Source organism: Podarcis liolepis (genome assembly GCF_965112155.1).
Source record: "Podarcis liolepis genome assembly, chromosome: 9".
NCBI classification, from domain to species: domain Eukaryota; kingdom Metazoa; phylum Chordata; class Lepidosauria; order Squamata; family Lacertidae; genus Podarcis; species Podarcis liolepis.
In genome coordinates this window covers 22,129,956-22,156,623 of record NC_139564.1, presented here as the reverse complement: position 1 = coordinate 22,156,623, position 26,668 = coordinate 22,129,956, and the positions used below count along the sequence as shown (strand labels likewise).

Sequence of the window (26,668 nt, the reverse complement as noted above, 5' to 3'; positions counted from 1 at the left end):
GTGCAGGGGGGGCCCGGGCGCACCGGGCGCACCATCTGGGGGTTAGGGTTAGGGGGCGCAAATCCACGGGTTAGGGGGCGCAAATTACTTGCCTTGCCCCGGGTGCTGACAACCCACGCTACGCCACTGCGTGGGAGTGATCCGGCCCATGCCCGGTAAGCCTCGCCAACCCCTGGCTTACTGCACTGCCTTTTCTCCCAAAGACGTCACACAAGGCAGCAGGTATGGATTGTTTATCAGGATTTACTCCCAGAGTCTTTCTCATGAATGAGGATAGCTGCAAGGCAATGGAGGTTAGGTTCAGAGGTTTCCTTCTCTTGGACGGGGGTTTACACTTCTGGAAATTGCCCCACAAACAATATACAAGGCCTGAACACAAACGTTTGTTATATGTACCTTCCAAAAGTGTTTTTTTGGAAATAGGTCAAGTCCAAAGCCCAGGAAATGCAAGAGACACAGTCCATGCGCATAACAAATCTGCAATGCAGTGTATTTAAAGATAAGCAACACAGTAACCATTGATGACAGCTTTTGCTTTACTACATTAACACCTGTAATGGGAGAGAAGATTCTTTTCTCACTTAAGTTCTAAATGAATAGAATCAAATCTGTTTGAAAAGGATTGGGGACCTATTCTCTCTTTTAAAACTTTCCTCAGTTAGTTGTCTCATTTCCAGCTATTCTCATATTTAAAGAGCTGGTAAAAGAACAGAGCTAGCATTGAGAACATCTCTGTGGAACTTTTACCGAACTCTCACTAACTCATGATCTTATTGAAATGTAGTATTTGCCTGTTAATAACAGAAAACATTTGCAGGAGAGTCTATGGGGTGCAAAACCTCAAGGAGCTGTGAAGGACCAAAAGAATTTGAAGGAGAGGTCAAACCTGAAACCACGTTTCATTTATTTTTGCAATTTAACGACTATCTATAGTCAACATTTCAGGGGTTAAAAAACAAACAAAATTACTATATAAGGCAATAACGAACTAAAGGCACTACACTATCATTGAATCACAAATCACTTTAAGGCAGCGAACAGGAGAAAAGAGAACTTGCACAGCAACCAATAAATTGGAAACTGAAGGCAGAGGATTAAAATCTCCTTTAATAAATACTAGTCCCACGTGTCATAAAATGGAGGTCCATAGCGGGAGATTGCAAGCCAGTTCTTAGATGGCACTCACGAAACGGAATACATTATCGCAGCTGCGTGATTACCTACTCCTCGTAAACACCATTTCGCGCAAACCGCATCACAGTTGACCCAAGCTCTGCAAGAGAGGAATGTGAATCCAGGAACTGACCAATTGCAGTAAGCAATGGAAGAGGTGGAGTAGAGGGCAGCCGTGCGCACCGGAGGGGCGAGGTCCTGAGTCATGGGGCGGGGGCGAAAAACCATGCAGGAAACCGATTTGGGCCAGGAAAGGGGATTGGGCAAAGTGGGGAGCAGCCAGAAGGAACTCGGATTGGGAAGGAGCGCCTTGGAGCGCACGGAAACGGTTGCTGTGTTCCTCGATTCGGGAACATGCCCAGATCAACCCTCTTGCTTTAGTTAGGGAAACGAATGGATGGGAGCACACAACCACCTTTTCTTGATCGACCGCGGTCACGCGCTGCGACGGAAGATGACTTCCGCAATCTTATGTACACATCAAGAGGAAGGCACCACGCAGGCGCGCTTCTCCCTCTGCGCAAAGGCTGCAGGGCGCACGAGAGTCTCCACCTCCGAGAACCTCTCAGCTGATCAAGGCTAACTACTTGCAGCCGCGCTTTTCAGGGAGGGGAAAAGTCCGGCAAGTCGTGCCTGGCTCCCCGGACCGAATCATCCAACTGCTTGCAGAGCTTTTGTGTTTCTCCGGCTCCGCACCGGTGGGCTTTGATCCTACGTGGCTCCCACCTGCTTTTTGCCCAAAATGCACGCTTTTGGTCCTGCTTCTGGTTGCGCGCTTTCGGTCCTGCTCCTCCTGGTTGCTTCGTGGCGGGTCGGGTCGACGGAGGTGCACAGCCTGCAGGGGAGCTGGCGGTTGAGCAACGGGAACGGCTCGCTGGTGCTGGGAGGAGATGTGCCCGGGTGCGTGCACACCGCGTTGCTCCGACACGGTCTCATCCAGGTACGATCTCTCTGGCGCTATCAGCCGGCCAATCAGCTTCGACGGCGCTGGTTCGAAAGTGAGAGTGGCGGCTGCTGGACGCTACAGCGAAAGTGGAGCGAGGGGTGGTGGTTGGTTACCATGTTTATTTGGCTATCGTTGTTGTTATTCATTTCGTTTCTAGACCGCTTTATATTTTTAAGAAAAGAAATATCACGGCGGTTTGCAACACTGTTTTCAAGGGGAAGGGCATGTGTCTATGATCCACAACAACCCTCTTAGACTGGTTCACACGTGCATACACGCTTCACTTGATTCCTCAAGGCTCTCGGTCGACTGCCCTGGAAAGCATTGTGTTTTAAACGTGATGTGAAGCGAGCGACTGGAATGAGATGGCTCATTCGCTACTTAATGTAGGTACAAGTAATGGGCCTCTGGGTGCGTGCATACTACACTTATTGGAGGTCGAGTGGAACCTGAAGCAAAAAGTTGCAGTGTGCAGTGCTCTTCTTCATTGGAGCATAGGAAGAGCCCTGCTGGTTACCTAGACTAGGCATAGGCAAACTCTGCCCTCCAGATGTTTTGGGACCACAACTCCCATCATCCCTAGCTAAATGACCAGTGGTCAGGGATGATGGGAATTGTAGTCCCAAAACATCAGGAGGGCTGAGTTTGCCTATGCCTGATCTGTATCCAAAGTATCTGTATCCAAAGTATCTGTATCCAAAAAGTATCCAAAAGTATCTGTACCCAAAGCCTGTCTTATTGAAAAGAGCAGGAGCAGCTCAGCAGAGCAAAATCACTACCATGTTTTTGCACACTTCCCATTAGTTTCAGTGGGTCTTCCCAGGAGAATAGGTGTGTGTGTTGCAACCAGAGGTCAGCAGGGAGCAACAACTAAGACAATGGTGAAAACTAGCTCAAAAACAATTGGATATGTAGGTCCGTAGCATGGTGATGCACTAGACCTGAGTGTGAAGCAAAACGGGTTGGTCAAATCATTATGTTCTCTGTTTCCCACTTCAGCCTTTTCCTTTCATTCCATTATGACCATTTATGATGATAATATTTTCAGATAACTAAGTGCAGAGCTGCGCAAACCCTGGGGCTGCATGTGACCCTTGCACCAATTTCTTGCAGCCCATAGCTTTATTTTATCTGGGCAACTAGGAGGGGAAAATGGGAGGAAAGGGGTTGGTATTGCCTCCAAGCCTGTCCACTTTTGTCTCTGGCCCTACCCATAGTTGTGGCTCTGGATAGATTACCCCAAAAGGAATCTCACCCGTGGAAGAAAACAAGATGGCTTAACCCTGCTTGATTATTTTGGATCATTTGCTATTACCACATTTTATTTATCCCTTTTTGGTGCAAATATTTTCTCTCTCTGCATGTACATTAAATGGCAAAGGGGAAAACAGGTGTCACTGAAGTAGGCCTACAATGCATGTCGTTACTTATAGAGGTGATCAACCTGTGACTGGACTCTGCCAGTTCAGACTTTAGGTGATGGCCCACAATTATTGAATGCTATTCTGTATATCTACATATAAATTTCCATCACACAGAAAAGTAGTTGTTTTCTATAAAAACCTTCATTCTAGTTATCTCTCTTTGTGTTAAGTGCTAAGCAAATTAATTAATGCACAGTAGCAGGAAATAGGATCAAAATGCATATATAGTATTAAACATGTAATATAATCAGATGTATAGAGGAATAAGGTTGGTTTTTTAAAAGAAATGGAAGTATTTATACATCATATAAAAATACAAATCAAGCATTAATACTTCATTTTGAAGAAACACTTTAAGAACAATTAAAGGAAACATTGTACAACTTAGAAATAGCACAAAGGCCTAAATTTCCCAGTAGTTCATTTTTACAGATGTAAAGTGCATGCAAGTGTATTTTTGCAGGTGTTCTTCAATGTTAATGGAAGGCATTGTGGTGATCACACAGTGTCCCCCAGATGTTTCACCGTCTATTGATCCCTGTGCCACCACTTTATTTCTCGCTGCCACCACCCAGGCCCTACCTGGTACAATACTGAGTCCAGTCAGGGTTAAATTGGAACATAAACTTTTGTTTATTTATATTGCAGTTTAACAAGCGTGTGGTTTCATAAACGGTATCGGCCAATTACAATCATGGGGTGCCTATCCAGACCTATAACTTCCGCTACCTGCTCTCACTCACTAAACCACCTTTCAGATATTTACTTGTCTTCCTGGCTCCTAACTGTTCCTAACTCAGCTTATTTCGCTACGCTAACTCAACCTACTCAACCTACCAACAGACTCTATCCCAATTCACTCCAACCAACCACCCAACTTGCAACAAACTCCTAATGAACTCCTCCCTTTTCCCCTCCCAAAGCTGGTTTTATAGTCCCTCTGACTCCACCCCCCTGGGTCCTGATTGGGTAACCTATTTAACTATTTCACCTCCAGCACTCTCATGCATGACTCACAATTCAGTAGTTATCTTGCAAACAAATACATGTGCGTTAAATGTGTGTTGGATATGCTTTAAAAGCATGGTGTGTGCATCTGCCCACAGAGACAAACCTCTCCATCCAGCAAGCTGGAGACCATGTCACAGTTCAAGGACGCATTGCAGCCAGGCAGAAGTACTCAAGGAGGGCTTGGGGTGGAGCAAGTGAGGAGTGTGGCCTGGGAAGGAGGACTTGGCCTGGGCTGGACAGTGAGGCCTACAGGACCAAATTCAGGCCCCCTCGCCACCTCAGGCCTAGTGCTCCACCCCTTCTAGAGAGTGCAGTAACTCTAAACACATTAGACTTCTGTGCCAGGAAAAACAACAGCAATAACTTAGTTGACCTACATCATAATAACAACAATAATTTTATTGTTGCCCCAGCCACTCTGGGCAGCTTCCAGCAAAGTATAAAAACACAACAAAACATTAAAAAAACTTCCCTATGCCGAGCTGCCTGTATATACTGCGAAATAAAAAAACAAGTTACAAGTAGGTAGCCGTGTTGGTGTGCCATAGTCAAAACAAAATAAAAAAAATCCTTCCAGTAGCACCTTAGAGACCAACTAAGTTTGTTATTGGTATGAACTTTTGTGTGCATGCACACTTCTTCAGATACACTGAAACAGAAGTCACCAGAAAAACAAATTTTAAAAGACCCTGCTGCTATTTGTGATAGGAAAATGCCAACATTGTTGTCTTTGGTGTTTCAGGTTGCCAGTTCCAGCTGCACCTAACAACCATTCTGTCCCTCCCTGCTGTTTGGTTCTGTCTCTGCCCACCACAGCCACTTCCAGAACCTCATCGCAGTCTCCCTTCATCGGGTGCATTTCAGAAACTTGTATCAAGCCTTCCTGCTCTCCCTGTCCTTCCGATTCCCTTCCTGGAACTGTCAAAGCCGCCCAGCTGGTTGCACTTGTTTTCCCCATGCAAGCAGCCTTGTGAAATACCGTACAGTGGTACCTTGGTTCTCGAACTTAATCCGTTCCGGGAGTCCGTTCGACTCCTGAAATGGTTTGAAAACCAAGGCATAGCTACCGATTGGCTGTGGGAGCTTCCTTCTCTCAATCGGAAGCTGCGACGGGCGTTCGGCTTCCGAAAAACGTTCTCAAACTGGAACAATCACTTCCGGGTTGGTGGCATTTGGGAGCCTATTTGTTCGGGAGCCAAGCCATTCGAGCACCAAGGTACTACTGTATTTACTCGAATGTAATGAGCACTTTTTGGGGGCCAAATTACGTTGCAGAAATTAGCGTGCACATCAGATTTGATGGCGCATTTACATTCACCAGCAAATCCTTTTTTGGTTCCAAGGTTTTGAAAATGGAGGTGCGCATTTGATGGCGTGTTACATTCGAGTAAATACAGTATATCCAAAGTAACAAAAGCATTAAACAAGCATCTTGCCATGAAACATGAATATACATACTTTCTCTAGAGCACAGTAAACCTGTATTACCATGGGAAATTCTGCTGCGCTTCCCTTTGGCTTCCGAAACTTCATTTAAAAGCTGTGAGTACAAGTCACACATTTCTTCTGAGCTCGGTGTGCACTTGGCAGCAATGGTTTTGGGCGCATGGTGCCAGGAGCTGGTGTTGCTAAAACTGCTGTCCTATATGGTGAGACACCAAGATTACAACCTGAAGCATCTTTTTGGGCAGCAAGACCTTGGGCTCTCCACAGAGGGATGGTGAAGCTGTGGCCTTCTAAATGTTGAACTCCCAACACGCATCACCCCCCGACAGCATGGTCAATGGCCAGGGATGTTGGCAATTGTATTATAATGATACCAAGTTCACCACCTGTCTTAAGACTATAAAGTCTTCCTGTATAGACCATATGGACTAGGACTTTTCCCAGTGAATGAGAGTTTTTCTGGGCCCTGAGGCATGTTGACTCTTGGATAGAGTTTCTGAGCCCCACATTGGGTGAAAGATTCCTACATTGCAGGGGGTTGGAATAGATGATCCTCAGGATCCCTGCCAACTCTAAAATTCTATTATTCTATGAATCCCTTGTTCCTGGCTCCCCATTTAAGAGCTACCCATGGCTCAGTCCTGATACATATCCGTGTGGGGAAACTGTCAGTTTTGAGTTAACAAAAACAGTGGCTCAAAAAGTGATCTAAACATCAGTTCCTCCTTTACATTAACAGAATGCTGGCTGCTGAACAAATACATATTTGGAAAAAAGAGATGTTTTATAATGAAAAACAAGCTGTTACAACTTAGATCTGACACTTGGCAAATTTTCCTTGACTTTCTTATAGTGCAATCAACTCCCTGTGTTCTCCCAGCTCCTCACCATCTTATCATGCTATAGGTGGGGGACCTGTGGCCCTCTGGACGTTGCTGGTTTGCAGCTCCAACCAGCCCTTGACCATTGGTCATGTTGGCCGGGAATAGTGGAAACTGGAGCGCAACAACATCTGGAGGGCCAGAGCTTTCCCAGCCCTGCTGTAGGTTGTACTAAGAAGCAACACAATAACAGGAAGCAGCACAAGTCACAGATCTCGTGCTAATTACGCTGCAATCATCTCCACTAAAAAAAGGAATTAATGAGAGCAATATTACTCAAATTTTCTGCTCGTGTAAATTTTTCCAGACTAGTGACTGAACTGGAATGTCCCCCCCCCCCGAATTGAATCTCCCCCCCTCCACCATTTCTCGCATTCTATGATATATGAAAACCATTTTCCAGTTACTGCTATTGGTTAATTTTTTTCTCACTCTGTATACACTTGGATATAAAGGCAGCCAAGTTTGTTCTCTTGAGCTGGAAGCTGACTGATCAGAAAGCAAAAGGATTCATTAGGACAAAACCTTAAATATAATAGAGCATTAAAAAGCCTTTTTGAACTGTGTTGTTTTCTAGCTGTCTTTCAAGATGTGGTAACTTGAAATCTTACTACACAACTGTTACTTCACTGGCCAGGGAGGGGGTAGTAGCTCAGTGGCAGAACATCTGCTTTGTATGTTCCAGGTTCGATTCCTGCCATCTCCAGATAGGGCTGGGAGAGATCCTGTCCAAAATCTTTGAGAGTCGTGGCCAAGTCACCATACAGAATACTGAGCTCTATGGACTCTTTGTCTGATTCAATATAAGGCAGGCTTCATGTGTTGGTACTTGACAATAAACCAGGCTTTGATTTTGCTCTACTGTTTTTCTGTGCCACTTTTCATTTAAATGAATCTCAAAGCAGCTTACAAGCAATAAAGAACAATAACGTGATAGAACAGAACATTGCAGATACAGCATGGATCATATAAAGTAATTAACAAATCATTAGCAAAACTATTGCAATCTATGAAACACTATTAACAAAACAGCAACTAAAACCAACCAAACAAAAAACCAGCAACTAAAAAAATAAGCTAAACACCACAATTTCAGCTAAAATATCTAACTCATGAAGGTTTGTTGTGAAGGAGCAACGTGCTGCTGCAACTGCTTTGTCACTTCTGGTATGTTGTGGTTTGTTAGGGAGAAAGCAAAGATGACGCTTTGTGTTCTTCCGGTGAGTGATGGCTCACATGAAATACCGTAGCTGAAACTTCCTCTGCTCGGGACATAGCACAAGAACACAGGAAACTGCCTGACCCTGAGTCAGATAATTGGTCCTGCTAGCTTAGTACCGTGGTACCTTGGGTTAAGAACTTAATTTGTTCTGGAGGTCCGTTCTTAACCTGAAACTGTTCTTAACCTGAAGCACCACTTTAGCTAATGGGGCCACCCACTGCCGCTGCGCCACCGGAGCACAATTCCTGTTCTCATCCTGAAGCAAAGTTCTTAACCCGAGGTAATATTTCTGGGTTAGTGGAGTCTGTAACCTGAAGCATATGTAACCCGATGTACCACTGTATTGTCAATGCACAGACTGGCAAGATTCCACCCCTGGTTCTCTCTCAGCTGAACCTGGAGTTGCCAGGAATGGAACCCAAGACTTCCCGCATGTAAAGCAGATTTTCTACCCCTGCTCTGACCGATAATACCTTCCCTCAAGACAAGTTGGGCGTGCTTTCTGAAACAAAAGCCTGAGCATGGAAGTCACCCATCGTGGTTTGAGCTTTGGGATGAAGAAGCTCCCCACTTGTGCGTGACTGTGTGAATGCAGGCCACCAGGAGCCTGGAAATGTTGGGTGGCTCACGAGGAGACCCTCCCCAGAGGACATGGACTTCATCTTTGGGCTCTGGGAATAATAATAATAATAATAATAATAATAATAATTTATTATTTGTACCCCGCCCATCTGGCTGGGTTTCCCCAGCCACTCTGGGCGGCTTCCACAGAAACCAAAAAACACTAAAATATCATACATTAAAAGCTTCCCTGAATAGGGCCGCCTTAATATGTTTTCTGAATGTCAGGTAGTTGTCCATCACCTTGACATCCGATGGGAGGGCATTCCACAGGGCGGGCGCCACCACCGAAAAGGCCCTCTGCCTGGTTCCCTGTAGCTTCGCTTCTCGCAATGAGGGAACCGCCAGAAGGCCCTCGGCGCTGGACCTCAGTGTCCGGGCAGAACGATGGGGGTGGAGACGCTCCTTCAGGTATACTGGGCCGAAGCCGTTTAGGGCTTTAAAGGTCAACACCAACACTTTGAATTGTGCTCGGAAACGTACTGGGAGCCAATGTAGGTCTTTCAAGACCGGTGTTATGTGGTCTCGGCGGCCGCCCCCAGTCACCAGTCTAGCTGCCGCATTCTGGATTAGCTGTAGTTTCCGAGTCACCTTCAAAGGTAGCCCCACGTAGAGCGCATTGCAGTAGTCCAAGCGGGAGATAACTAGAGCATGCACCACTCTGGCCAGACAGTCAGCGGGCAGGTAGGGTCTCAGCCTGCGTACCAGGTGGAGTTGGTAGACAGCTGCCCTGGATACAGAATTGACCTGTGCCTCCATGGACAGCTGTGAGTCCAAAATGACTCCCAGGCTACGCACCTGGTCCTTCAGGGGCACAGTTACCCCATTCAGGACCAGGGAGTCCTCCACACCAGCCCGCCCCCTGTCCCCCAAAAACAGTACTTCTGTCTTGTCAGGATTCAACTTCAATCCATTAGCCGCCATCCATCCTCCAACCGCCTCCAGGCAGTCACACAGGACCTTCACCGCCTTCACTGGTTCTGATTTGAAAGAAAGGTAGAGCTGGGTATCATCTGCATATTGATGGACACCCAGTCCAAACCCCCTGATGATCTCTCCCAGCGGCTTCATATAGATGTTAAAAAGCATGGGGGAGAGGACGGAACCCTGAGGCACCCCACAAGTGAGGGCCCAAGGGTCTGAACACTCATCCCCCACCACCACTTTCTGAACACGGCCCAGGAGAAAGGAGCGAAACCACTGTATAACAGTGCCCCCAGCTCCCAACCCCTCTAGACGGTCCAGAAGGATGTTATGGTCGATTGTATCAAAGGCCGCTGAGAGATCCAGCAGAACTAGGAAACAACTCTCACCTTTGTCCCTAGCTCGCCGGAGATCATCAACCAGTGCGACCAAGGCAGTTTCAGTCCCATGATGAGGCCTGAACCCTGATTGGAAGGGATCCAAATGGTCCGCATCCTCCAGGCGTGCCTGGAGTTGTTCAGCAACCACACGCTCAATCACCTTGCCCAAGAATGGAAGATTTGAGACTGGGCGATAGTTGGCCATACTGGCCGGGTCTAAAGATGGTTTTTTAAGAAGCGGTTTAATGACCGCCTCTTTCAGCGGATCTGGGAATGCTCCCTCACAGAGGGAAGCGTTCACCACCCCGCAGAGCCCATCGCCCAGCCCTTCCCGGCTAGCTTTTATAAGCCAGGATGGGCAAGGATCAAGGAGACAGGTGGTTGGTTTCACTTGTCCAAGCAGCCTGTCCACATCCTCAGGGGTAACGGATTGAAATTGATTCCATGCAACTTGACCAGACAGGGCTCTAGCACTCTCCCGCCCCAGCCCTGCTCCCACGGTGGTGTCTAGCTCCTTCCGAATATGAGTGATTTTATCTGCAAAAAACTTTGCAAAATCGTTGCAGGAGATCTTGGGGTCTTTACAAGGCCCCGATGGTAAAGGTGGTTCCGTTAAATTGCGGACCACCTGAAAGAGTCTCCTGCTACTATTTTCTGCAGATGCAATAGAGGCGGTGAAGAAAGTCTTCTTCGCCGTCGCTATCGCCACTTGGTAGGCTCGACGTTGAGCTCTAACCTGTGTCCGGTCAGATTCGGAGTGAGTTTTCTGCCACCGACGCTCTAGCCGTCTCAGCAATTGTTTCATCGCCCTCAGCTCCGAAGAAAACCACCGGGCTGTCCGGGCTCCATGCAATCGGAGAGGGCGCTTCGGAGCCAGACAGTCGATAGCCCTGGTTAACTCCGCATTCCAGCGGGCCACCAGGGAATCAGCTGAAAGGCCATCAACATGGGATAAAGCATCCCCTACCACTCTCTGGAAACCATTTGGATCCATTAAGTGGCGGGGGCGGACCATCCAAATTGGTCCCACCTCCCTGCAGAGGGGAAGGGTCGCGGAGAAGTCCAGTTGCACCAGGAAGTGATCTGACCATGGCACTTCTTTGGTTTCATTTTTACTTAGTGTCAGATCACCCACGTCGCTAGAGGTGAATACCAGGTCTAAGGCATGTCCATGACTATGAGTTGGGCCCAACTTATTCAGGGACAGCCCCATGGAGGCCATGCTTTCCACGAAGTCCCGAGCGGCCCCTTGTAAGGTCGTGTCGGCGTGGATGTTAAAATCCCCTAGGACAACCAAACTAGGTGTCTCCAGGAGAACATCCGCCACGACCTGAAGCAGCTCGGACAGGGAATCCTTGGTGCAGCGGGGAGGTCGGTACACCAAAAGGAATCCTGTACTGCCCCTATTGCCCAACTTCCAGAACATGCACTCAGAAAACTGGGTCTTCCCAGTAGGACGCCTGGTGCAGACTAATGACTTCCTAAAAATCACTGCAACCCCCCCTCCCCGCCCACATGACCTGGGTTGCTGTGCGTAAGAGAAACCTGGTGGGCAAGCAGCAGCAAGGATGGGCCCATCTGTCTCATTCAACCAGGTCTCTGTCACACAAGCCAGGTCAAATCCTCCATCCACAATCAGGTCGTGGATGGCAGTGGTTTTATTCACCATTGAATTACACAGCAACACCTTCAGGTTATGTGGGTTTCCCCTGTTGATTCCAGTATCCATCTGGTCAAGGCCAGACCCGGAGGCAGGGATAGTCTTCAAACAACGACTAAACCTGCCTCCTCGGTAATGACAGGGTCTGGTCTTAGCGTAACTCCGCCTCCTGCCCATGATCACCGAGATCGGATGTCCCAGTGCTTCCCCTCCTGTGGAACTTGTCCCAGCCATCGTGTTGGCTGGGGCCTTACTCCCAGGCAGCCCTGATCCCGCCCCTTAAAAACAAAACACAAACTATACAGAACCAATAAAACAACAGAAAACAAAAACAGAACAATTACACTAAAATTAATCCCCAACCAAATATCCATTACACCCACCCACCCCCAGCAAGAGAAAAAAGGAAAAAAAGAAATACAAATTTAAATTGCCACCGACTGCTTGAGGACATTTTAAAACACATTGGAACAGGGAAGCAATTGCAGAACACTTCCCAGCTTCCCCAAAAGTTTGTTCCAAATAAGGGCCTGGGCCACACCCCCTGGGCCAGTTGGAGAAGGCCCTGGAAGGGAGCAGGCCCTGCAGTCCTCACCCAGGAAGGATCTCCTTGTGAGACAGAGGAGCTGCTGCGCTACTCTGTGCACCAGTTGTTAGGCAGGGAGGCTGAACAGCCTCCAAAAAAGCCCCACTGTGCCTCTCAAGTGGAGATAGGGCTCCAAGGAAGGGCTACTTAAAATAGAAGCCTTTCTTGTTGACTGAAAAGGGTTCTGCAGTGAACCCGACAGTGGGGTTTCCTTTTGAAACGAGACAATTGTAAGATGTAATCTTTACATGCTGTGTGGCAATCAAACCACTTTACTTAGAACAAATTGTATTATTATTTTTATTAATTAATTGAAAGTATTTATAGGCTACTTAATATTTGAAAATCTCTTTAAGTGTCCTATAGCACAAATCAGTAAACAATATTAAGTAAGACAACAATGCAACACAAAAGGAGGAATATAAAGGAATATTAAAAATAAATAAAAGCAGGAATGCAGAGAATTCAATATAAATGACGAAAATAAAACTATATGAGAGGCACCCTTTTCAACATGTTAGGCATGAGAAAATCTGAAGTCCTCTTTGGAACTGCTCCAGGCTCTGGTGGACTGGGAGACATAACGTGGACTGGATTACCTTAACACTAAAGTTTCATTTTTAGGAAAATAATTTAACAAAAATTATTTCTTACAAAAACTATGGAAAGAGGTCATGCAAAGAGGCATTCTGCCCTCTGTATTGTAAGATGGTACTTTCTGAAAGAAATTTTTGCATCATCCAAAAGCAATGACAATGTGCTTTTTGCTTCAGAACCTATGGGAGGCATTCAACACTAGTCCTGCTCAGAGTACACCCATGGGAATTAATTGACACAATGACTAACTTAGATTCATTCATTCCAGTGGTAGTAGACTTCATTGAGTACAACCCATTGTGGTTTTTTCAGTTCATTTGCACATTTATGTCCATCTAATTGATTAATCAACTAACATTCATTTACTGTGTAACAGCCCTAACCCCAGCACTGTTTTTCCTGTTACACGTTAAAGGTAAACATTTGATATTGGTCCCAGAGGCTCTGGGAAATACACCTATGTCCTAAAAGATCTCAGTCCTCTGCTGGAACAAGTTGCTCACTTGACTCTATCTATGAGGCTCCAGCCTTAGCTCTTTCTCTGGGGGATCTGGCATCAAACCACAGCACAACAAATTTTACCTCACAGCAACTGACGCTATGTGGTAACATGAGAATTGCTCTGGGCTCAGTGGTATCTCTGTTGGCAGCGATCTCAAGACAGGCACTCGGTTCTTGTACTTGATGCGGCGCAGTAATGTGTTGGCGAGACAAAGAGATAGGTACTTATCCCGATTTATGAATGTGGTAGTAAGCAGTCTTAATGTGGTTCCTTAACCCATCAGTGGGCAGCCTTTGGCTCACAGGCCTAACTAGGCCCAGCAAGAGTCCTAATTTGCCCCATGAGGCCATTTTCCCCAGTCCATGCCTACCTTCCCCATCCCTGACGTCAATATGGGAAGCTGGGTAGAGACATGGCTTTAAAGGAGTGCACAATTGTTCCTTTGCAAATGGAGCTCCCCCTCAGTGCCATTCAGCTGATCAGGGCTGACAGGGAACCCCATTGGGATCAGCTGCCCCAGGGAGTGCCCCATCAGGAACTCCCTAGGGCAGCTAAGGGGTGCTAAGAGCCATTACTCTGAGGTCTGTTTGCAATCAAACAACAACAACAACAACAACAACAACTTATTTATATCCTGCCCATCTGGCTGGGTTTCCCCAGCCAGTGGCTTCCAACAAAATATAAAAATGAAATAGTCCTTCAGATACCTCGGATATCACATTTATACCTCGGGTTAAATGTGCTTCAGGTTGAGCGTTTTCAGGTTACTCTCTGCGGCGACCTGGAAATAACGGAGCGCATTACTTCCGGGTTTTGCCAGTTGCGCAGACGCTCAAAATGACATCACACGCATGCGCGGAAGCTGCGAATCACGACCCGCAGATGCTGGTTGCATTTGCTTCAGGATGCGAACGGGGCTCTGGAACGGATCCCGTTTGCATCCAGAGGTACCACTGTATTAAAAGAGGGGGATAGCCCTCAAGCTGCCTTTTCAAAGGACCGCATGTGATGACATCAGGCAGCCAACAGGTGAGCAGCCTGGCGTACCCATCAAAGTTGGCCCATTGGGGTTGGGGGTGGGGAGGAAGGATCCAGCCTACATTATTATTAGTGTGGTATACCTGATCTCTGCTTGCACCATCCACGCTGATCTGGATGGTGCTCTGCTTTGTGATTTGAGCTTTAGACTATTGAGCCCATTCTGTTCCTACGAGCTTCTCAGCTCTGTGATTTTAAAATGGCATTGTGCATATGTGAGGTACTGCTTTTCTGAATTAAATATGAGGGAAATAGTAGGAAGATGCATACCCAGAGCAGCCAGTTGCTCTTGCAGAGATGAAGGCAGGATGACACAATCACTTCTGATACAGACAGAAGGATTTACCTGCCCTACTACAGGCTTTTTTTGAAAGAGGCAGGCCCCAAATTTCACAAGAGCCTTTCATATATTTTCCCCTTTGGCAAAACTACAGTCTGCTTTTCAGCAGTTGTCTTCAAAGTGGGTGTTTTAATTTGTTTCTTATAGCACACTAGTGATCCTCTCTGGTTGGCAAAAGGTTTGGGGAATGAACACTCTAAAAGCTTTCTCTGCCTTTTAGCCTTCAAAAAAACAAACCCAAAGATTAGTATATATAATCCTCATTCCCCTGTGAATTGTCTGGGAGGAATTAAGTAGCTGTAGATACAATTAAATATTAACCTGCTATGCAGATGACAGTGCAGTCATTCTGAAAATATCTCTAATACACACCCATACACAAACACACATACTGAAGAGAACGATTTCTGCCTCCTTAGTTCCTACAGTAGTGCTAAATATTCCGGTAAAGAGGTTATATTTAGCATAGGCTCACTAAAATATGCATCACTCTCTCACATACGTGGGTTGGCTAAATGTTTTCTTCCCCTCCCCCTTTTTTCAAAACTCAGGCTATCTTCATTAATTGTTTTCAGGCAAAAATTGTACTTGTTCTCCAGAGTTCAAATGCTGGCATAATGAGGATTAAAATATTGGGATTCACCGAGTGTGTATTTCCCAACTCTTTCCTTATTAATGCCCCGCCTTTCAGCTTTGATAAGGGAGATGAACCCTTCTTTATTTAATACTTGCTTTTGAGAGTTGGCTTAGATGAAGAGAATACTGTGGTGAGGTTGGAGTGGAAAAATGAAAAGAGAGAGGAGGGGGGGGGGGAATATGAATGAATAGTAGACATTCTGCAAATGTCCTGTACCATTTCATGGGAATGAATCAACAAGCTATGTACAATCCTGATAAAAGTTTATAGGTAATAATCTGCCTCCATTATAGATGTTAGTTTCATTGCAAAGTTTGGTATTGCTGAACAGCAGAGGATTCCCTGTTGGAAAAGCAGGAAAAGACCATTCTGGCTTGAGCATCTAGTGGCTTCACTTAGATGCTCAGCAGAGAGGTTCAGAGTCCCTTCCCTGCATGTTTCAAACCCTAATACCCTTAACAGTAGTGTGTCCATATATATATATTGCAATGGTACCTTTTAACAATCAGTTTTAAAAAAAATATTTTGTGTGGTCCATCAATAGGATCCTTATCACAGATTTAATGACCTGGCCTACGCATGGATATCCTTGGATAACTGGACATACAGCAGAGATTTCAAAACTCCCTTTGATATCAGGTATGAAAATGGCAGAAGTTATGATACAAAGATTTAGGCTGTACTCCTAAGCACACTTACCTGGGAGTTAGTCCCTGGAGCAGACTAGAAATGGATGTTGCTCAAATCATTTGTCAATGTGGGTTTTGTAGGTCTAGGTCTGTGTGCATGTTAGGCTGGGTCCCTTCTCAGTTGCTCTCATTTTTCTAGTGTCATCCTTTTCCTTGACACATCCAGGGTTTAGCTGTAGGTTTGCCACACTTTATACTAACCACAGGGTTCTCGTCATTTGCAAACTCATTTCAAATCTAAGTTTCCAACTTGTGATCTAGCTGGAAATTTTGTTGAGCACAGTGGTACCTCGGGTTAAGAACTTAATTCATTCCGGAGGTCCATTCTTAACCTGAAACTGTCCTTAACCTGAGGTACCATTTTAGCTAATGGGGCCTCCTGTTGCCGCCACGCGGCTAGCGCATGATTTCTGTTCTCATCCTGAGGTAAAGTTCTTAACCCGAGGTACTATTTCTGGGTTAGCAGAGTCTGTAACCTGAAGAGTCTAAACCTGAAGTGTCTGTAACCCGAGGTACCACTGTATCAATCGTGGTTAACAAGTCAGTGCTGAAGGAAAGACAAGGGAAGGCTAGACGGAATTTCTAGGAATGAGGCAGGGCATGCATGTTCCTAATGATGACTTTGGATTTTTCAGCCATGTTTCATCTACACCAGATCATTAAGGCACAGTGGGTTCCCTAATGTGTGTTCTGTTCTCTTTTTGTAGGAAATGGCAAAAAGTGAGTTTGGTTTTTGATGGGGTGGATACAGTAGCACAGATTGTGGTCAATAATGTCACTGTTGGGAGGACGGACAACATGTTCAACAGATACGTGAGTATTCTCAAATTTATATATTACGTGTTTGGGCAAAGTGATTTGATTTCTCCCAGTTTCAATTGTCTTTAAGCCTTGGCAGCATCTAGGCTTAGTCACCTGAAATCTGGTAGTACCTTTTTTCTTTTTAAAAAAGTATGGGCTGTATCTGGTGCTGCTGTTGGATTTGTGCAATGGGATTTCCCTTTCCTCTTCTTCTCTCCCTTATCCCAAGCCTTCTGTACACCCTGAACATCTGCCCCAGAGGGTTTGGGTGCTCTCCAAAGGAGATTTTGGGGTTTCATGGGAGGAAGGAGAAATCCCATTGTGCAAGTAAAACTCCACTCACACAGCGTTCGGCTAGGCTTGTTTCCCACTGTTGAAATACCAAACTTTGCAGTGAAGCCGACATTGCCTGTTACAATAATAATTTATTATTTGTACTCCACCCATCTGACTGGGTTGCCCCAGCCACTCTGGGTGCCTTCCAGCACATATATATATATATAATAGTAGCAGAGTGTTCTTTTCTAAACTAAACAATCATCCCTCATTCACATTGTTCACGACTGATCATACTACTTTTAGGACATTCAGGACTAGTATACGTTTGAGGACAGTATTGTAGAAGTGCAGAGGCAGCATATGAAGAAAAGGAATAAAGTTTATACAGTGGTACCTCAGGTTACATACGCTTCAGGTTACAGACTCCGCTAACCCAGAAATAGTACTTCAGGTTAAGAACTTTGCTTCAGGATGAGAACAGAAATCGTGCTCCGGCAGCGTGGTAGCAGCAGGGGGCCCCATTAGCTAAAGTGGTTCTTCAGGTTAAGAACAGTTTCAGGTTAAGTACGGACCTCCAGAACGAATTAAGTACCACTGTACTTGGAAGCATTTAAGGCTTTTGATGAAGGCAGAACATACATGAATACTTGACATAGAAAGAGCATAGATTACATACGTCATTAAAAATGTACATAAGTAATCAAAATGCATAGCAAGACCTCCATGCTCTTTTGAGTCTGTCTGGTGAGGATAACCAGGTCTCACAGTGGCCAAACTTTGCTGAGACTTGGAGAGGAGCTCATACCCATTTTGCTCCTCCCTTGTCCTTTTAACATAGTGCGACAGCTTAGCCAGAGTTGCAGATTGTGGTTAAGGAGGAGTCAGATGACACTCTGAGCCAAACTTTGGCTTGGCTTAGCTTAGCTTCTGTGCCACATTGTTCTAACAGGACCAGGAAAGAGCAAATTGGGTGCAAGGTCTTCTCTTGGAGCCAGCACGTTCGTGCAAGTCATGGTAAGTTATAGTTTGGCTTACAAGGTCATAGTGTACAAAGCCATTGTGTGTCATTGCACAATGTGCTGCTAAGTAAAACCAGGTCAAGACCACCTGAGACCCAACAGCTCAATGCAGCACATCAGCCTTGTGTTGTGGCTTCTAGGCAACTGGTCTGTTATTGCAGTTTCAGGTGGTATATCAGTTTCTGAACGCTTGCATGGCTGGTGGGGCTGAGGCTGGCTTGGTGGTTGGCTGCAAGTTGGCTGCAAGTTGTAAATGTATGGTAGGGTAAGGTTGGCTCTGATCATACCTTCACTTGCTTTCTTTGTTCAGAGGACTACTGTAGTTGTGTGACCCCATGACCTGCAGTCTCAGGGATCTCCGCAGCTGTTGGAACTTCCACAGTCTCTGAAGTACCATTTAGAGCTTTAAAGTTTTGCAGAAATGACCATAGCGGTGATTCCTGAGGACTCACTTCATAAATTTATTACATTGCTCACTCACTCAGGTAGACTGCTCCTGTAAGTGAAGAAAGCAATGTTTGAGCCAGAGCCCAGGGTGACTGAATCAATGCCTCAAGGATGCTGCGTTTCAGATTCTTAAATAGACAGAGTCTATAATGCATACTTTCCCCATCTTTCCCTGCTTCAGAGCTTTGATATTACCGATGTGATCAAGGAGGTCAATGCAATTCATGTTAATTTTGTCTCGGCTGTTTGGTATGCTGCAGAGCAGAGTAAAAATCACCAAGCATACAAGGTGCCTCCGGAATGCCCTCCACCTGTACAGAAAGGACAATGTCACGTTAACTTCATCAGAAAGGTAAATAGCTATGTGCATGAAATTATTTTAGAAATTATCCAGTTAGAAATTATGGTGATATAATCACGGGAATCTTGAAACATGGGCCTTGTTAGGTAATTGGACCACCCCCTTTAAAAATATATACCGTATTTTTCGCTCTATAACACGCACCAGACCATAACACGCATGTAGTTTTTAGAAGAGGAAAACAAGGAAAAAAATATTCTAAACGAAATAGTGGATATATGATTTTTGTGGTTCATGCTGTGGCCACAGACATGTGATCTGACAGTGAGTTTGGAGTAGCCCAATGCAAAAATCCTGAGGATCCATGTGGATCCATGCTTTGTAACCACGGAGGAGGGAAGGAAGGGGAACCATGGATCCTCTGCTCACGACTGCAGCATATCCCCCCCGCCACCCGCAGGCATTCGCTCCATAACATGCACAGACATTTCCCCTTACTTTCTAGGAGGAAAAAAGTGAGTGTTATGGTGCGAAAAATATGGTATTTCTCACATATGGGGTGTGTGTATGTATATTTCTGTGTGTATACAATCACATTGCTGAGTAGAGGAATCTTGTAATATTTTAAAATGCAATGTAATGTATTGATACCAATATAAAACAGGAAGCAGCCTGATTAATTTTATTGAGAAATATATATACAGTCGTACCTTGGAAGTCGAACAGAATCTATTCCGGAAGTCCGTTCGACTTCCAAGACATTTGGAAACTAAAGCACGGCTTCTGATTGGCTGCAGGAAGCTCCTGCAGCCAATCGGAATCTGCGGAAGCCCCGTCGGACGCTCGGGTTCCAAAGAATGTTTGCAAACTGGAACACTCATTTCTGGGTTTGCAGCATTTGGGAGCCAAAATGTCTGAGTACCAAGGCGTTCAGGATCCAATCTACGACTGTATGTATAAACGTTTAAAAGCTGTTTTTATGCAAGTTTGGTAGCAAACAGACTAATAACTGGAGAACAAGTAAATTGTTATAAATAGGTGAGACCCCACGCTTTGGAAACTTGTCCCAGGAAATACTCCTTGGAATAGATGTTTCTGAGCAAGAAGGATCTAGGTGCAGGAGCAGCCAGCATGGTTGCTGGATGACAGAAGTAGCTGGTTGACAGGTTCCCTCATCCCTGACCATTGGCCGTGATGACGGGGCTGAAGGGGGCAGGAATCTAGTAACCCCTGGACCATGCTGAACACGGCACCATGTTGGCAGCTTCACAGGAGAAGTTCCGGCTACAATTGTTCCCTGTGGCTGCATCCATCCAGGGAATTTAGCAAAGCGGGAGAGACCAGAGTTAGCTCTGAGAAGCGCCAGAATATGCTGGCAGGGTTATGAGGCATCTTAGCCAAGCAGCTTTCTGCGCGTTTGCTGTTTCTCATGTGCTGAGCTACTTACATTGTGCAGCTCTGACAGCTCTGGGAAGCATTAGCTAATAAGAAGCCGCATCTCATTAAGCTGTTGTGAAGGGGAGCTGGGTCTGTTTGGACACATCAGCAGAAAGCTTTTAAGCACTGCAATAATGGGAGCCAGGAATTTAATACAAATTACTGTTGTATTTTCTGCTCTGAGGTGATTGGACAGAGCAATCCTATGCATGTTTAAGTCCAATAGCAAATGTGTTTTAGGGCCACAGCTTTTGCGTTAAGAAGGAACATCTGCTATTTTGACTGTGATGTTATTTAAGCTGTTACAGTTGAGATATAACATCCCTTATATAGTATCTTCTCTCTTGGCAATGATGAACCCTGTTAGTCAGGGGAAGGGAACATTGTAATTACAAATAAGACAGAAAGAAACTTGGTTGTGAATGTAAACTTATTACCGTATTTTTCGCCCTATAGGATGCACTTTTCCCCCTCCAAAAATGAAGGGGAAATGTGTGTGCGTCCTATGGGGCGAATGCAGGCTTCAGGAGAGCCCCACCGCCAGCCCCGCAAACTCAGGAGACAGCGGGAGGCACGCTGCGCCTTTCCTGCTGTCCCCCGACTTGGTTAGAAGGCTGGCGGGGGGAGAAGCCTGCTCCTCCCCGTCGCCAGCCCTGCAAACTGGGGGACAGCGGGAGGCGCAGCGCGCCTTTCCCGCTGTCCCCCGACTTGGTTAGAAAGCTGGCGGAGGGCTTCCCCCTCCTCCAGCCCCGCAAACTCCCAGAGCCATGCCAAAGCTGCATGCAGCTTTGGCATCGTTCTGGGTCCTGTTCTGGGGGCCCCGCGCCTGGGGAAGGGGGAAATAATTTCCCCCCCTTTATTCCCCCCCCCAAATCTAGGTGCGTCCTATGGGCCAGTGCGTCCTATAGGGCGAAAAATACGGTATATAAATCAGGTGTGGGGAACCTGTGGTCTTCCAGATGTTGCTGAACTACAACCCCCATCAGCCCCAGCAAACATGGCCCATGGGAGTTGTAGTTCAGCAACATCAGCAGGGGCAAAGGTTCCCCATACAATATAAATGCTGCTATTAAATTAGATCAGAGGTGGGCAACTGGCAGCCCTTGGCCTCATCTCATGAGGGGGGGAAGTGGGAGAAGGGATGTGGCAGAATAATTCAGCCCTCAACAACCACAAGAAAAGGTTGCCCACGCCCAAATTGGATCTTTAAGTAGGCTGCGAAAAAGGAGCTGTTTCTGTAACAGCAGTTAGTTAAAACATGGCGGGGGTCATCGTTCTGCTCTAATCTAGAATGTTGTATCTCTCTTGGGTTGGTTAGAAATTGGTGCGGGGCTGAAAAACAACTTGCAACAGCTGTAGTCCTATTTTTAGAGCAGAAGATGCTGCGAGAGTGGCTTTGGCATAGTGCTGGGCTGTGCACATGTTTATGACAAGAACTTCTTTTAAAAAAAGAGAGTTGGATCCTTGAAGGAAATTCGCGGTCATGCTGGAATATGGATTGAGATGTTTCCGCTGGGAGGTTTCTTCTTCGTGGTCCCCTCCCCATATCACACTTTTATCATAAGAACGCAAGAAGAGTCTGCTGAATCAGGCCAGTGGCCCATCTAGCCTCCCAGTGGCCAGCCAGATGCCCATGGGAAGCCCACAAACGACACAGGAGCACAACAGCAACTACACGTGCCTTTTGTAAGGAACGTGGGTCAACGCACATGCAAGAGAGGCCATAGATCGGGGGTAGCATCAGGACCAGTTTTGACATTAGGTAGAGTGAGATGACTACCTCAGACAGCAGATACCAGGAGGTGAGCATCAGTGGTGGCAAGATGTGGGAGAACATATGTGCCATGTGGCCTCCTCTAGCAGCCCCTAGGATAGCCTGTGGTCTTCAGATGCAGTGCAGGATGCTGCCCTGCTGCCAGTATTAAAATAATATTCCAGCGCTATTCTGGTCAGCTTCTGTACATAGAATTGAAAGAGGGCATAGCAACATAGGAAGCTGCCTCATCCCAAGTGAGTCCATGGGTCCATATAGATCAGTGTTGTCTGCACGGACTGGCAGCGTCTCTCCCAAGGTTTCAGATGGGGCATATCCAGCCCCATCTGGAGATGTTGGGGATTGAACCTGGAGCCTGCTGCTATGCAAAGGAGATGCTCCATCACTTGGCTATGGTTGTACCCCAGAGTAGGAGAGCAAAGTTGAAAAAGAAAGGAGGCGTGTTGTGGCTGCACTGTGTCAGTATTTCAGCTGAGTGCCTTTGGGGAGGCAGTGTCCAATAGCATCCTGCTACGACATCATTGGACCAAGTTGGGTGACCCCTGCCCATGATACTGGCACATGATTCAGTCCTGGCCTGTTCAGTTGTGGGATTGAGCTGTGAGCCTCGTAGAACCTTATATTGGCATCACATACAACATCCAAAACAAATCAATACAGAATTACCACTTCCCCAGTGGCACAAAACATTTGCTAAAAGAAAGGAGGCAGAGCAGTCTATCGTCACATCTCTTGGTCTCCTGGGAGATCAGACGTCTGCTGTGTATTTCAACGACAAAAAACAGCTGTGAGCCATGTTATCTCCCTCCCATTCACAAATTACCACCTCTATTTTACTTTTATTTAAAAAACATTTTAAACTGCTCTTCACCAAAAAGATTCCAGGGTGGTTACTGCCCTATCAATGAGATTTCTGGGGGAGTCTGTGTTACTGGTCCCCCAAATGCATGGCATATATCCATCAGAAGCTGGTGAGTGTCAGAGGAAAACTGGAGGACTTGCCCTTCATGGGAATCTGATGGATATAGATATATATTATTCTGGAAACTTTTTCTTAATGGCACTTGAAAGCTTGCTTCACACTTTTTATTTCTGAAATTGTAAAGTCTGCACACAATGACTTTATCACCTAATTTCCCCATGGAGAACATGCCATAATCACCATGTGCGGACTTAACAGTTAGTCTTTAAGGTGTCTTAAGTCTCTGGGCTGTATTCAGCTAAATTTTTCTCAGAGCAGAGCCATTTAAATTCATGAACTTAAGTTACCCTGAAACCTGTAAATTAGGTCTGAGATTGCCCTTGTCTCATCTTTAACAATAGCTTGTTCAGACCTGAAGAATGGCCGCCCATCAGTGTTAGTGGTGAAGTAAACAGATCTTTCCATTTTGAGAGGGCTGTTTTCTAAGAAATGAATGTCGCTAGTGTTAATAACCTAGAAATAGGTGCATTGCCTGGTTTACACTCCTTGTAACTTGATACGTTGGCAGGCAAGCCGATTCCCTGGGATACGGAGAAGGAGCTAGGCGAGTGCAGTGTGGGTTGCCAAAATTAGTAAGGCTCAGCTGCCAGTTATTAGGATTACAAATTTAGATCTGTAGGTCACTATGCAAAACTTTAACGAGATCTATTGTATGTACATCTCCATGGTGGGTAGTTCTGAGGTCAAGTCAAGACATGTCTTCAAGCTGTGGTCAACAACTTGTTTTGCCCTAGACACCACCCTGGAAATCTTAACATGAACCAAAGCTAACTTTCATAGCTCAGCTCTATGCTATCCACATAGCTTGCATATCATTTTACTCAAAGCTGCTGGTGTATGTGGGACTGACTCTGTGATAACCTGATGCACTACCCAGCCATACAGAAACTGCTTTCCATGGTTTCAGCTCATTCTGTCACAGTCATGCTCAATTTATTTACATACGGCATCTATTTATTTTTATTTGTTGTTATTGTTATTATTAATCATATTCATATTATTTTTATGTGCTTACCACTTTTCCTCCAAGGAGCTCAAGATAGCATACATGATTCTTCTCCCCCTGCTCATTTTGTCCTCACAATGACCCTGTAAAATAGGCCAGGCTGAGAGACAGTGACTGGCCAAAGGACACACAGTGAGTTTCGTGACAGTGAGGATTTGAACCCAGCTCTCAAAAAAATCTAAACACAGTAATGATGCATATACAATACTGTTATATATAAAAATATAATATTGCTGCAACGTATTGCTAAAAAACCGCAAGTGTTCATTTAACCAACAGGTCAAGTGAAAGTACCCAGTAACGTCGAGTCAAAAAATAGCCCCAAAGCAGATAGCATCCGTATTGAACATTCTCCCCCTCCTAGTCTTTTACATGTCAACCTAAAAGGCTGGAAAGTCTCCTTACAGTTCTTCCTCTGGGAGTAGCTCACCTGTGGAGTCTTCTAGGGTTGGAGGGTAGGGCAAGGCAAGTGGAAACAGCAATTCGCCTGGTGGCAAACACAGCCTCTCTTCTCGAAGTTGAGGAAGAAGAAGGACACTGACAAACTGGAACGTGTCCAGAGGAGGGCAACCAAAATGGTCAAAGGCCTGGAAACGATGCCTTATGAGGAATGGCTAAGGGTGCTGGGCATGATTAGCCTGGAGAAGAGGAGGTTAAGGGGTGATATGATAGCCATGTTCAAATATATAAAAGGATGTCATATAGAGGAGGAAGAAAGGTTGTTTTCTGCTGCTCCAGAGAAGCAGACAAGGAGCAATGGATCCAAACTACAAGAAAGAAGATTCCACTTCCATTAGGAAGAACTTCCTGACAGTAAGAGCTGTTCGACAGTGGGATTTGCTGCCAAGGAGTGTGGTGGAGTCTCCTCCTTTGGAGGTCTTTAAGCAGAGGCTTGACAACCATATGTCAGGAGTGCTCTGATGGTGTTTCCTGCTTGGCAGGGGGTTGGACTCGATGGCCCTTGTGGTCTCTTCCAACTCTATGATTCTATGATTCCTCTGCATAGGAAAGCAACCTTTCCGTGAAGCAACCTGCCTTTGTGTTTAATTCCAGGAGCAGTGCTCATTTAGCTGGGACTGGGGCCCCTCTTTCCCTACTCAGGGCATTTGGAAGGATGTCAGGATTGAAGCATATAATCTTTGCCGCCTGCTTTATTTCTCGGTGACTCCTCAGTATGGTAAGTCTTGTCCTTTAACTGTAGAATGAATCAGAAAAAAATTGATCCCGGGGGATGGAATCCTTCCACGTAATAAACAATGGTTGAAAGGTTTGCACTAGGTTCTCCCCCCTACAAAAGATACAAAAGCATAGATCAATAACACACTGGAGTAATTTCAGCATATGACACAGGGGCATCATCTGTTCTTTCCTAGTCCAGAAATCCTCTGCAAGACACATTATTCTTTCTCACTGCATCACGCTCTTCCTTGCATTCCCTACAATTGCATCTCTGTGCCATGAAGGGCGTGAATTTCCAGTCTTATTTATTTTGAAGCTCCTGAACACATCTGTCCTCCCAATTTATTTATTTTTAATTTAAATACATTCTATCCTGCTGTTAACATGGGTCCCTTCCTATCCAGGGGATTGTTTGTGTCCACATCCACTTAGGTTGAGAAATATTGCTCTTTCAGGGCTCTCGGGCTGAGATTTTTCCTGCTCATTTCCAATTAACACTTCTCCCTCTCGCCTCTGTTACATAGAAACGCGGCCACCATCTCTGCACTTTGTCTCCATCTTCTATTCTTTGTGCACCTTCTCTCATCTGGCTCCTCATGTCTGGAACAGATTCTTTTTCTCTTGTTTATCAGATCCTCTCCCCTATCTTGAAGGGTCCCTTTCCCCAGGAGTCCAATAGTTTGGTGAAGGTTTTTCTGATCTGTGCTCATAGCAAACTACAGATAAGATTGGCCATCCTATGGCAGTCTTTTGAAGAAACAAAGGCCCCTGTAAATGCAGGGGCTGCATAGAACCAGGAAGTAGTAGTCTTTAGCTGCAGGAATTGGTCTGAAGCATTCTCTCGTGTAGTCACCCATTGGATTCCAGGAATCAAAACTGGGCTTCCTTTGCTACAGCTGCCAAAGGGCCAAAGCTTGGGGGTAGAGCACATGTTTTTGCATGCAAAAAGTCAGACGAAACATCTGGCATCTCCAGATAGGGCTGGGGAACACCTCTGTTTAAAACCCTAGAGAGGTGCTGCCAGTCAGTGTGGACACTAACAATCTGGATGAGGAACCTGTCACCCTCTGGATTTTCTGAAGAACAGCTCCCATCGTTCTGCTTGGAGTCAGTTGTAACTAAGCAGCATATAAAGTAAAAAATTCTGATCATTGGTCTTGCCAACTAAGGCTGATAGTTGTAGTCAACAGCATTTGGAGGGCTATTGTTCCTCCATTCTGCAGCTAGATGGACCTAACTCTGCGTACGACTGCTTCTTAAGGTGAGTGGTGGTAGAGCCTTTGCTGTGGTGTGTCATGAGTAGGTATGAATTTCAGTTTCTTTGCTGCTTGTTTGCCCAATCCCAAATTCACTTCCCCACATCTAT

At 45.7% G+C, this 26,668-nt stretch overlaps 1 protein-coding gene and 1 long non-coding RNA gene across 2 annotated transcripts in view; one reads left to right on the top strand and one right to left on the bottom strand.

The window, feature by feature from the left end:
* Nucleotides 1-26,668, top strand: part of MANBA (mannosidase beta) — a 69,231-nt gene that overhangs the window by 2,894 nt on the left and 39,669 nt on the right. The window contains exons 2-6 of the mRNA XM_083459210.1: nt 138-2,113; nt 15,933-16,027; nt 16,785-16,890; nt 18,805-18,975; nt 25,177-25,300. Coding sequence (XP_083315336.1) covers nt 1,916-2,113; nt 15,933-16,027; nt 16,785-16,890; nt 18,805-18,975; nt 25,177-25,300 — 694 coding nt within the window. The 5' untranslated portion in view covers nt 138-1,915. The remainder of the gene's footprint in view (nt 1-137; nt 2,114-15,932; nt 16,028-16,784; nt 16,891-18,804; nt 18,976-25,176; nt 25,301-26,668) is intronic.
* Nucleotides 22,742-24,648, bottom strand: LOC310686175. Its single transcript, XR_014515740.1, has 2 exons — nt 24,554-24,648; nt 22,742-24,237 (listed from the first exon to the last, which is right to left on the bottom strand). It is a non-coding gene; the product is annotated as an uncharacterized lncRNA (long non-coding RNA).